The sequence below is a fragment of the Acanthisitta chloris genome, unplaced genomic scaffold (assembly GCF_000695815.1).
Source record: "Acanthisitta chloris isolate BGI_N310 unplaced genomic scaffold, ASM69581v1 scaffold1305, whole genome shotgun sequence".
Classification (NCBI taxonomy): Eukaryota; Metazoa; Chordata; class Aves; order Passeriformes; family Acanthisittidae; genus Acanthisitta; species Acanthisitta chloris.
Window position 1 is genome coordinate 35,167 of NW_008675167.1, and position 12,137 is coordinate 47,303.

At 47.4% G+C, this 12,137-nt stretch overlaps 1 protein-coding gene across 1 annotated transcript in view; it reads right to left on the reverse strand.

Annotated features, from left to right (window-relative positions):
• Positions 1-12,137, reverse strand: part of MLPH (melanophilin) — a 25,791-nt gene that overhangs the window by 12,998 nt on the left and 656 nt on the right. The window contains exons 2-10 of the mRNA XM_009075604.1: positions 8,584-8,805; positions 7,526-7,662; positions 6,399-6,437; positions 5,422-5,516; positions 4,597-4,725; positions 2,481-2,673; positions 1,172-1,345; positions 553-576; positions 391-410 (exon numbers count right to left, since the gene is read on the reverse strand). Of these exons, the coding sequence (XP_009073852.1) occupies positions 391-410; positions 553-576; positions 1,172-1,345; positions 2,481-2,673; positions 4,597-4,725; positions 5,422-5,516; positions 6,399-6,437; positions 7,526-7,662; positions 8,584-8,805 (1,033 nt within the window). The remainder of the gene's footprint in view (positions 1-390; positions 411-552; positions 577-1,171; positions 1,346-2,480; positions 2,674-4,596; positions 4,726-5,421; positions 5,517-6,398; positions 6,438-7,525; positions 7,663-8,583; positions 8,806-12,137) is intronic.

A 12,137-nucleotide genomic window follows, 5' to 3' on the forward strand; every position in this document is an offset into this window, starting at 1 on the left:
CTGAGGGATAGTAGTGGTTACAGATCCCCCCACCAACTACCCAAAGTGGGGTACAGGACACACAAAATCACCTTCTGTGAGACTGGTAATTGACTGTCCTTGTGTTTCTGTAGCCAAACACCACCCTCCATTTTGCTGCTTATGAGATCCAAGGAACACTTTTACCACCATCCTCAACACCCACCATTGACAAAGGAGCAGCAGGTTCTTGCTTGACAATTAAAACACAAGCTTACAGCCTCTCTGGTACCCTTCTTTAGTCTGTTCCCTCTATTACCATCATTCAGGAAAGGTATGTAACAAGTTGCCCTGACCCAGTCCTACCAAGGCAGGAACACACTGCAAGGGAAGAGAAGGATCTTGATGCTTATTAAATATCCTTCTCCAAACCTCCATCTGATTATAAAGTCCTGGCACATTCAATTGAAGAAAACCTTTTGGGGGACACAGCAAACTATAGATAACTCACGGTTTAATAAGCACAAGCTGGAAAATGAACAGCAGTGAAGGCAGGTTTGTTACTGCCACAGCAGCATGGGCAGACAGAAGCACCATCAGTGCCTGATTTTCTCTTTGCTGTGATTAAAAAAGTCGATAGGCTGGAAAGTGGACCTGAAAGAGGAAGCACAGAGCTCCAGCATACTTCTGCATCATCCTAAAATGGTCTCAGTCCTGCTCCCATTTCACAATCACCTTGGCAGGTCCATCACAACATGGAGGGCAGTACATGGCCTGGGCATTCATCTTGCTGGTGCCACACAATTGTGATGTGACACCTCAGTGAGCCAGCTCCTAGGTCATCCCACAAGCCCTCTGTATTGTTCTGGCAATGTCAAGTGGCTACACCCCAGTTCCTGAGCTGAAGAGGAGAAGGGATCTCAAGTCTACAGAGATCTGGGACCCACTCTACTCCTTCTTGGACCCACATGTTGCAAGTACGGGCACCAAAGCACTCTGTGCAGAAGGGGCAGTGGTTGTGTGGATACCTAGGGCACACCAACTTGTCTGCTTATGCTCCACATCCATCCTGGCCAGGAGACCACTGTGGTTGCACCCCAGTTTGCCATCACTGCTTTTCTTCTCCTCTGAAGAACTCTGCACCTTGTCAGTACAAGAGCCATTTGCAGCAGGAAAGACCTGGCTCCTGACTAGGTCTCACGAGAGTTTCAACAGCTGTTTGGTACCTGGTTCCCAGAGCGGCTGATGTTTTCCTGGGAGGAGGCTCTGTTCCTGCGTTTCATGTGATGGGGTGGGTGGGCAGGGAACTGGTCTCCCTTCATGTCCTCATCAGAGGTGTCCATATCTGCAGAGTACCGGGACTGGGATGGCTCATTCCAGGTGTTGCCTTTGGAGAGAGAAGGCTTCAGCACAAAGGTACAAGGGATTCCCACCCTTAAGTTCCTTTCTGGACATCAGCCCCATCCTTAAGACAAGCAAATAATGAGCCACTTCTCCAGATCACACTGTCTATCCTTTCTTTGGCAGAAGATGCTTCTGCAAGAGAGACCAAGTTTAAGGATGGATAAGCTGGACTAGGCTGAAGCTCCACATGCTGTGGCCACACAGCACTGATGTCAGCAGGGTCCCACACAGCGGTGGGTACAAGGAGCATCATCTCTGCTCTCATGCCCTGAACAGCCAGGCCCCTCACCAAAACCCACTATTGCCTTCCCAATTTTGTGGGAGCCCAGGTTTGGACACTGCCAGAGTACTGGAAGGTGTTTAGCTCAGGCTAGAGAGGTACCAGCCCAGGATGGAGCATCTAAAAAGAGTGGACAGTCTCCTTTGTAAAGGAGAATTTCAAATGAGACAAAAATAATGAAAGAAAATGGAATTAAAAAGCATGGGGATCCTGCTGCTCTGTTGCTCCAGCAGGACTTGGAGTGGGAATTTAAACACCACACAGTGAGGACTGCCCAGTGTTCCCTAATGCCTTGAATATATAGCCAAGCAGTTGGAGACCCAGAAGAATCTATTTTACATTTGCATGTGCACAAGCCAGTATCAAACCCTCCTGGCTTTGCTGTCACAGATGGGAAAACAGAAGTAGTAAAAGGAAATTCTGCATCTTACAGAGTATTTATAGACTAACAAAACCATGGATCATTTAGCCTGCCTATGCACTCTGCCCAGCTACGAGGATGCTACTTAGCAACCCTCAGTTCTTGCCTCCAATTCTAGTTTAGGTGCCCTTAAAACTCAAAACTTTCTGCACCCACAACATCCTTTGCCAAGGAGTTGAACTCTTCTATCTCTGCCTGCCTGCAGGAGGAAACACATCCCATTGTTTCTAGTAATGCCCACTTGATAGTATCTAGTTTCCACTCTGGACAGGACCAGTAGTATGGATATTTTGTCTTGACCCTCAAGTCTTTTAGATGTTGTTCAGACAAAAAACAAGGACATGTTCATTTTTGTGCAACTCTTGCAGCCATTTGTCCCAAAAAGGATACAAGAGGGGCCTGGAGATGGACACCTACTAGGTTTTGGATTTCTTTCCAGGCTCCTTCTCCGTGAATTGACGGTGAGCCGAACCTCTGTGCTGAAGTGCTGCTCTGGACGGCTCACACCTGGTCCTTGTTCTTGCAGGACGTGATGGAAGACCACATCTGCATCTGCAATCCTGGAGTCCTGGGAGGCATCTTCAGCTGAGTTGGGGAAATCTGAGAAGGACTGAGAGATGAGAATGCTGCTGAGCAGCTGCCAGTGAAGACTCCGCTTGTGGACCCCGACCTGGAGTGCTGCTTCCAGCCCTGGAGCCCCCAACACAAAAAGGACATGGAGCTGAGTAGGACAGGAACATGCTGAAAGGGCTGGAGCCCCTCAGCTAAGGAGTCAGCCTGAGAGAGTTGGAAAAGAGAAGGCTTCAGGGAGACCTCAGAGCCCCTTCCAGTGCATAAAGACACTCCAAGAGAGCTGGAGTGGGACTTTGGACAAGGGTGTGTAGTGACAGGGCAAGGGGCAATGGCTTCACATTGACAGAGGACTGGGATAGATGGGATATTGGGAAGAAATTCTTGGCTGTGAATGTGGTGAGGCACTGGCACAGGTTTCCCAGAGAAGCTGTGGTTTCTCCATCCCTGGAAGTGTTCAAGGCTAGGTTGGACAGGGCTTGGAGCAATCTAGTCTAGTGGAAGGTGTCCCTACCCATGGCAGGGGTTAGAATGAGATGGTCTTTAAGGTCCCTTCTACCCAAACTCTTCTATGATTCTATGAATTCTTGTCTCTCCTGACCCTCATTAGGAGCTCAAAGCGTTGTCCTTCAATATATGCATGGATTGACCTTATATGGTGCCAATTACATTTTGTAAAATATAAAAATCCCTAAGAATCCAATTTCAAGATTTTACCTTGCTGCTGAACTCTGAGCAATACTTCTCATCACTGCCAGGGGGCACTGGTAATTCTTACAAGCACTCATTATTGTTACAATCATTAGGCACAGAGTCCCTTCAGCCAGACTGGAAACCCCTCCGATCTTTAAAAACACCATCCCCTTCTGCTTTTTCAGGCAGCAGCCACTTCAAGTAACCTGCAATCGGTAAACCTACTTAGGATGATTTCAACAGCGACCAGCCCTTATGTTGCATTCTGCTGCATAAAGACAGGCTCAGGTAAAGAAAGAAGGAATCTACTTGTTTTCCCCAAATTCTAATCAATTAGTGTGGAATTGTGCAGATTTTTTTAAAGACTTTGTTACAGATCTCAGCACATCCAACTTCAGCCCATGAAGGAAGAAGGAGCCGTTGAATGTTTTAAAAGTGCAAGTTCAACATGAAAGGTAAACAAGAGCAGTCCAAAAATCTTGACCTGAACCCTTTCAGGCTGGAAGACCTCTTGCCACATCCAGGGCTGCCCCATCTGTTTTCCTCCCCAGAGTTGGAAGGTGAGGATAGCTGAGCCCCACCCTGCATGGAGTGCAGCCCACTGCTGCTTGGCCTGGAACTGTCAGTGAGTTTTGCTCCAGGTCTAGAGCTCCAGATACTGAGGCACATCCAGTCTCCTCTCTTGAAGTAACCACTGTTCATGCAGTTTTTGTTCTCCCCATGTTCTTCCCTCTGACTGGCTCCCACTCCACAGGTGCCATCATGGCTATCACACTGACTCTGTGGGATTCACCTTGTTGGTCTCACAAAGGTCATGTGCCCCATGAAGCTGCTGGCCAGCTATGTCCTCAGTGCCATCACATGGAAAAAACAGCCCCAAACTAGATGGAAACATGGGAGAAGAGTTCAATTTAATGTAATCCCTTTGAATACTGAACCTCCAAAAGCTCGTTGGAAACCAGGATATCCCATGGCCTTGGTACAACACAAAAAAAATGTTGTCTGCAGGGAAATGGCCAGAGAACCTCTCGCTGTCTCATTTCACCACTCATCCTCACTTTGATCAGATGTCCTACTCCTGACTTAGCCTGAGGCAAACAACTTCAAATGAACGAAGAGACAGCAAGTGGGGAAATGGGGGAGCAGGGATTGGCACCATCACCTCCCAACATCAGCTGAAGAAGGTTTTGAGAGCTGAAGGAAGTGGTAGCAGAGATAGCAAGGAGTAGGAGGAAGAAAGGAAAGGAACCCCCCAGCACTTTCCCAGTACCTGGAAAACATCTGGGCTGCTGGCTGCAGGTGAGAGCTGCACAGACTGACGACGAGACTGAGCAGAATAATCCGAGTCCAATTCAAAATCAAAGGGATGGACAGACAGCAGGCGCTTTGTCTTGCACATCTTAGTGTAGAAAGTGCAAGAAAGGAAAATTCAGCATAAAACACAGTTGACCTTGAGTAAAGGGGGAGGGAGGCCCTTGTTTCCTTAGTTTGCATGAGTTTGCTCTGCTTTTTGCAGAAACAATTTGGGTCTGACACTGTCCTGCTTGAAGGGAGCCATGTAGTGGCTCATGCTGGAAGCAAGGAAAAGTGGGTTCCTGATTTCCACAGCCTCTGCCTTGGGACTGCTGCCATAAGCAGATAGTGAGAAGCTCTCTCTTGGTTTATAAAGGCACTGTGGGAAAGCTGAGCCAGGTTGCAGCTCAGAGAGATCTAGATGATGCTTTGGAGTCCAAAAATATCTCCCCATCTTCAGAGAAAGGATTCTGCAGGCAGATCTTTCTGGATAATTGAGAAATCATCAGTAAAAAAACAGGTGAGTTCTCATTATACAGATGTGAGCTGGGACTTTTATATTAATTGGGGACATCCTTAGTGTCAGGACTTGGCCCTTTTCCCAGAGGACAAGCATTTGTGATTTTATGGACTTGTTTCTTTCTACATAAACTGGGAAAGAGCCTTATCTTGGAGAAGGAAAACAGAGAGAAAGGTTCAGTTTTGAACATGGCACAGACCACCACCACCACCACCCAAGACAGGCCAGCAGCAGCTGAGGGCACAGAGTGAGGCAGTAGGAGCCCCAGAATTAAATACTTACTCTGCTGTAGCACTCTGCTTCAGCTCCACGAAGGGCATTGGCTTCATCATTGCTGTCATCCCCAGCGTCACAGCTGGTGAGCAGCTGGCACTCACCTGGAGGCGAGACAACAGCAGTAGGTAAGTTGCCACCATGGTGGCCACACCAATGTACCTGCAGGCTTCTTACATGCTTCTTACATGGGGTGAAAAGGTCCAGATTAAAAATGCCTCCCCAAATTTTTTTTTCTGCAGACACCCACTCTTAGCACTTGATCTTGCACAAGCTTATCTGGCCTCTCATTGCTTTCCCTTCCAGCTGTGCATCATCATAGATGTGGAAGTGGAGGTATACCTTCAGGAAGATGAAGGGCATCTGCATCACAGAGAACACCCCAAGGTTTACCTGTGTGACTCCAGTGTTTGAAGGCACCATAGCTCAGCCCAACATGGCTCTGCTTCTGCTATTCCTGGTTCCCATCAGCCAGTGCTACTATTTATCAGTGATTTCTGGATGCCTATCTCTCCACTGCCAAGCCCAGCTGTACATTGAGAACAGCACAAATGCCAGACCAATTCCAAAGTCAAGGTATGCAAAATGCTCTTTCCTACATCAAATGGCAATGTGTAGTGAGTCTTTCCTGCAAGAGCTCCTAAGGAGCGCAACCTGAAGTTCCAAATTCCATGAATTCCTTAGGAATGTGGCCAGTTTTAAGCATAAGACATAGGTGTACATTGAGATGATGAGTGCTTGCAAGCTTCGAGTTGGGCATGTAACCAAAAGCTTCCTTGTATCCAGGTCTACCCTTGGAGAGCCCCAGATGCACCACAGTGCAAGAGCTGAGCACTACAGTTCACCTCCACTGCAGTGAAGGAATGTTCTCTCTGGTCCAGCCACATCAAATGTCTCCAGAGTGCCCATAGCCAGAGGGTGTGAAGGGACATTGGAAACCTCACTTGAGCTGCAAGCCCCATACTGCAATCTTCTCTTTTACTTACTGTTAATGTCTGGCAGGCTGTAAACTCTGTCATGAAGACCTAAATGAAAAGCAAAATGATGGGAGAAATAAATAATCACATTTTTCTCCAGGTACCACACACAGATAAGACTCAGAGCCATGGCTAACTGGAGTTCTCATTCTCTAGCCATCATAAGAAACAATCATCAAAAAGGTTCTTTAGAGAGAACAAAACAGGCACTTAAAGATGGGACTTGACTTTTAAAAGTCAATGAGCTGATTATCACCACTTCCCCAGTCCTGATGCAACACGCCTGGGAGTGTGGCAGGAGGGAAAGGCACAGCCAACTGCAGATAGCCACACCAAACATGATGGCCTCACACCGTTTCTCCTGCAACCAGAGATACACTCCGGGAGGAGATTCTTGTTCGCTCAACGGTCAAGCCAATTCACTGGTGTTAATGAAGCAATAAACAACAAAATAATTTCTTTCTGAAAAAGGGAACAGAATCTCAATTTAAAGCTGCCTGAAGCACTGTTATCTTCCTGTCTGGTTTGGTTTCCTCTTGGATTGTCCTTTTTGTGTGCTCTGATGCATTTTTGGACTAAACAATGCATGAATCGTCTCTCAGTCCATTAATTTTATATTCAATGCCGCTACCCTCATGCTTTTTTCTGCTACTTCTGCTGTGAGTGGCTTGGATAAAAGAGTGATTGGACCACTCAAATCAGGTCATATCAATGGTATTTGTGCAAACTTTTCTGTGGCTCCTCAAAGTGAGGATAAATCTGCATTTGCTTCCAAAGGCAATAGGCAAAGGAGTGCAGGAGCTGTATGAATGGCAACCAGCAGCTGGTCAGTAAATAACACAGTATTAATATCAGCTTTCAGCACTGTCAGACCAATATTAGAATTACTGAAGGTCTACAAAGCTGACAAGGGAATAGCTGTGGTGACAGGTAACTCACTAATTTCAATATGGCTTTGTCAGTGTCAGGGTGTCATTGGATTGACTGTAAAAATAATTAGGTGATGGCATAAAAACAAAACAAAAAGAAGAGTGCAGAGTGCTGGCTTTATCCTTGCAGCTGGATGTTTGGTGCATCCCAGTGTGGTGTTGCACAGATGCTGCAGTGGCAGGAGAAACCCTGGCACTCCTCCTCACCTAGAAATGCAGAGTTGACTCCCTGCCCTGGCTGCAGCCTGCCATAGAGGGACTGCAGCACTTTGGCACTTCCAAATCTCTTGAAACGGGATCGCACGTGTTCATAGTACCATTCCAGGGAGCCAATCTTCACGATCCTGCCCAAAGAGAGGATGCACATACAGGTGAGCTGGTCCAGGCATAGTCATGGTAAGCAGACTCTCACCCAAAAACTGTATCTTAACAAAAACACGGCCTGTTTTCTAACCAGTGTAATTGGTTTCTAAATAGCATAAAGGGATGCTGAGTTTGGGCAATTCTTATGGAGCCTCACTCCCAAGGCTGACTTTGCCCCTCAGTCTCCATTGCAGGAGATCAGCAATGAGTGGCATTCCTTAGGGATCAGAATTGGGACTGGTGCTGTCCTCCATCTTTTTTAGTGACATGGACAGTGGGACTGGGTTGCATCCTCAGTTAATGTGCTGATGACACCAAGCTGTGTGGTGTGGTCAACATGCTAGAGGAAAGGGATGCCATATGGAGGGACAGGAATGGGCTGGAGAGGTGAGCTTGTGCAAGCCACATGAAGTTCAACAAGGCCAAGTGGAAGGTCCTGCACCTGGATCAGGCAATCGCAAGCACGAATACAGGCTGGAACATCTCTCCTATGAAGACAGGCCTAGAGAGTTGGGGGTGTTCAGTCTGGAGAAGAAAATACTCTAGGAAGACCTCAGAGCCCTTTCCTGTGCCTAAAGGCACTCCGAGAGAGCTGGAGTGGGACTTTGGACAAGGGTCTGGAGTGATAGGACAAGGAGTAATGTCTTCAGACTGACAGAAGGCAGAGCCAGATAGGATATTGGGAAGAAATTCTTGGCTGTGAATTCCTGGCACTGGCACAGGTTGCCCAGAGAAGCTGTGGCTGCCCCATCCCTGGAAGTGTTCAAGACCAGGTTGGACACAGCTTGGAGTCACCTAGTCTAGTGGAAGGTGTCCCTTGCCCATCACTGAGGGCTGGAACAAGATGGGCTTTAAGCTCCCTCCCAACCCAAACTGCTCTGTGGTTTCTTGAGAAGCAGTACCTGGAGAGGCGGCAGGGATCGCAGACCCAGCCTTGCTCCTTCTTGTTGTAGCGGCTGCAGTTCTTGCAGGTGTAGAAGTGGCAGTCCAGGCACTGCCGCTTGCTGTTTAGCAGGAACTTGAAGGGCTGGAGGCAGTGGACACAGTGAGTTTCATTGAGGTGGGATTGATTTGTCAGGAACTCTCTCTTGCTACTCTCCTGGTCAATCTTGCATTTCAGCTCCCTGCAGAAAACACCCCAAAACACAGGAACTTGTTTTTATCATTTCACGGTAAACTCTCACATGGAAAACTCCGTCATGCCTCAATCATTTCAGGAACGATTTTCCAGGGAACATTCTGAGTCCTGCAGCTTGTGGAAACAGCTGTAGGGCAAATCAAATAAATAACATATCACGAGTTAAATAAGCCGAACAAAGAAGTGGGCTCCAGTTTCAGGGAGGGGAATCTGCCACTGGTAAGTTTAATATTAGATTTCACAGAATCACAGAATATCCTGAGCTAGATGGACCCACAAGGATCATAGTAAAAAAAAAATATTTGATTGTGCCAAAACCTGTCCTGTTTGTTTCACAGGGCGTTAATCATAAATCCCAGGAATCTCGGGAGAGTGGCTCTTCTCAAAAACCTCTGGCTGCATCCCAACCTGACATAATCTTTGCGCCTGGACTCCAGAAGCAAATTAAAATCTTTCTGGAATTCTTAGTTAAAAAAACCCCCTCTGGCATTAAAACAGATTAAAAGGGGTTTTGATATAACCTTCAATGCTAAAATCAGCAGAGAACTTTAGTAACTGATGTGCAGTGAGGTTCTGGCTGTTCAGAGGACACGACAGGAGGAGATGCTCATGACAGTCCTGTGAAAAGGCAGTCAAGACAAGTGTTTTCCAAGAGCATCTTCTCCTGTCAATCCATCACTGCAGGCTTCCTTTGCTATCTGGACCTGGCTGCTAGAGCAGGTCCTTGTGCAAGATGGTGCCTGCATGAAGCTGAGCCCTCGGTGACAGCCCAGGCCAGCTGAAATGTCTGCCAAGCTGGTGGGGGCCCTCTGCACTGCCCAAACGCTTTCTGTTTGCTCTCTGTGCCACGCACCCCCTCAGGTATGTTTGCCTTTGGGGCCATGGCTCAGAGGCAATATTTGACTTGTAGGGAAGGCCCTAGAAGGTTGTTTTCTGTCAAGTTAGTATTAGGAAGCTGTGTTTTCCAGAGGAAAAGTCAGCTTGGGCCAAAACCCTCAAGCAATCAGGTCTGGAGACTGCTTCAGGATCACAGCATGGAGCATGAGGCTTTGGTGATGCTCCCAGGGTCCCCTGGCTGCTGGGGAGCCGGGATGACGCCAGGGTGTCCTTGGCAGGAGCCTTGCTGGCCAGGGGAGCAGTGGTGTGGCTGGCAGTGGGAATGACAAGCATGTCAATCAAGCTAATCTCTGCTTAACCAAATCAGTTTGCACATTAGAGATCAGCTCTTGGTTTTTTCCTGAGGAAGACTTTTCAGCCAGCTCGCTGCTGGCACACCAGACCATGTTTGCTGTCACACAGGAACGACACCGACCTGCATTAACAGAGGATCTGGGAGATGTAAAAGCCAATATAAAGGACCAAACTGTCCACCTGGTTTTTATAACCAGCCATTCACCTTCCTAGCAGTGTTTCAAACAACCCAGTGGAAATGTCCAGCAAGAAATTTAGGTGGCTACTAAAAACAAACTCTCAAATAGAAACCCTTTGGGTTGGTCTCAGTGCTCCTTTTCCACTCCTGTGCTAAGGTGGTTGCCAGCAGGATCCAATCTTTCACTGGAACTGCTTCTTCTGGTTCCCAGAGACCGGTCGGATCCCTTCACCTCTCCTCCCTCAGACTTGTCAAAGGAAGAACAAGTCTCAGCCAAACCAGTTTAAAACCTGCAGGACCCACATGCCTCTTGTCTCCTCTTGCTGGCAGGAGCCCAGTCCAGCCCCCTCTCTGCTCTGCTCACATCAGAATAAATAAATCAGCAGCTATGGGATGCCAACTGCAGCAGGGTCAGTCCTCCAGAGCTCCAGGAGAGACACAGGGGGCCATCCCTCCAAAACAAGGTTGCTGGCAGGGATGTTTATGGAAAGAATCAGAGAGAGTCCACCAAAAAATGGCCATTATTTTATTTTTTGGACAAAGCATGGCCCTTTTATGTCTGTGCACTTTCTGACCAGCTGAAGCCTTTGTCCGTTGTTGGTGAATAGCTTCTGCCAAAACCAAAATATAGAGGAGCAGCAAAGAGGGAAGAAAGAGACCATGCTGGGAGGGGGAACATTTCTTCGAGGCTTGCAGGTTGAGACAAGCCCAGTGAATAGAAAAGCAAATGAATAGCAAAGAAAATGGGGCTGGTCAGAGCACAGGGAGCTGGGTGAATGGATGCCAGGGGTCCATAATGTCACACCATGTCCCAGCTTGTTAGAGGCAGAAAATGCTCATGTAGCTCTGTGTCTGGCAAGCAGGAGTGGCAGACTTTCCCAAACTGGTGGTCTAGTCTAAGGCAGAAATTATTCAGAAATTACAGAAATTTCAGAATGCAATCAGAATGGTTAGCATCAGCTCTCTGCAGGGCAGGATTATAAAAATAAAACCCAGAGGAAATGAGATTTGCGAGGAAAGACAGCAGCTGGGTAGAAGAATCCCAAGACTTTCCCCCATCTTACACCTCCCACAACATGGCACTCAGATTGGGAACTTCCTGAGCATCAGAGTGGATCCAGATAAGCCAGTCTGGCGCCAAGGTCAAGTAGGGAAGGAATCCACCTCACCCAACAGTTTGCTGCAGGGCACAGCAATGTGGGTGCCTACCTCCTGCCTCCAGGCAGAGCTCAGATCCATCACAAGGGAGACATTAATCTTTTCCAGGGTGATAATTTTTTTAAATACCCTGTCTGACCTCCTTCCTGCACTTCAGTGCTACCAGCAGAGGAAGGCAGTAGATGATGATACTGAATTATCTCTGCCTCCCACGCAGGCTGGGTTTTCTTAGTCAAAAAAGTAATTAGAGGGTTGAAAAATATATGACTGAGAGCTTGTCATGGCTAATGGTGTAAATGGAGAAGACCCCAGGACAGCAAGCTTTTGGGGGATGCATGTAACCCAGGTAAAGAAGGATGACTGTCACCCCTCACCTTTCCCTTTGGATCTGATAGAAGAACTAATGAGCTCCTGGTTCCCAGCCATTGTTGTGGTATCAGCACCAGCCCTGGCTCGTAAAATTCAGAGCTAAGAGGGTCTGAGGGCTCAGCAGGAGTGTAGCACAGCCCAAACACAGCCTGGGTTTATGGACCATTCCCTTGGGATAACAATAAGAACTCTGACAGACCCTGAAGAGTGTCATTGCAGCTTCTTGAAATACATTCAGATGTTATTAAGTTCAATGCCTGACATAGTTAATGAACAAGATCTAAACCCACACAATTTCTCATGCTCAAAATTTAATCTAGTCTGACTGAACATTTTAAAAACAGCACTTTTGTCAAATTCCCTGTTCATAAGAACTTGGAAGTTCTTAGAAGTTGCTGCTCCAGTGATTTTTTTCAGTCTTT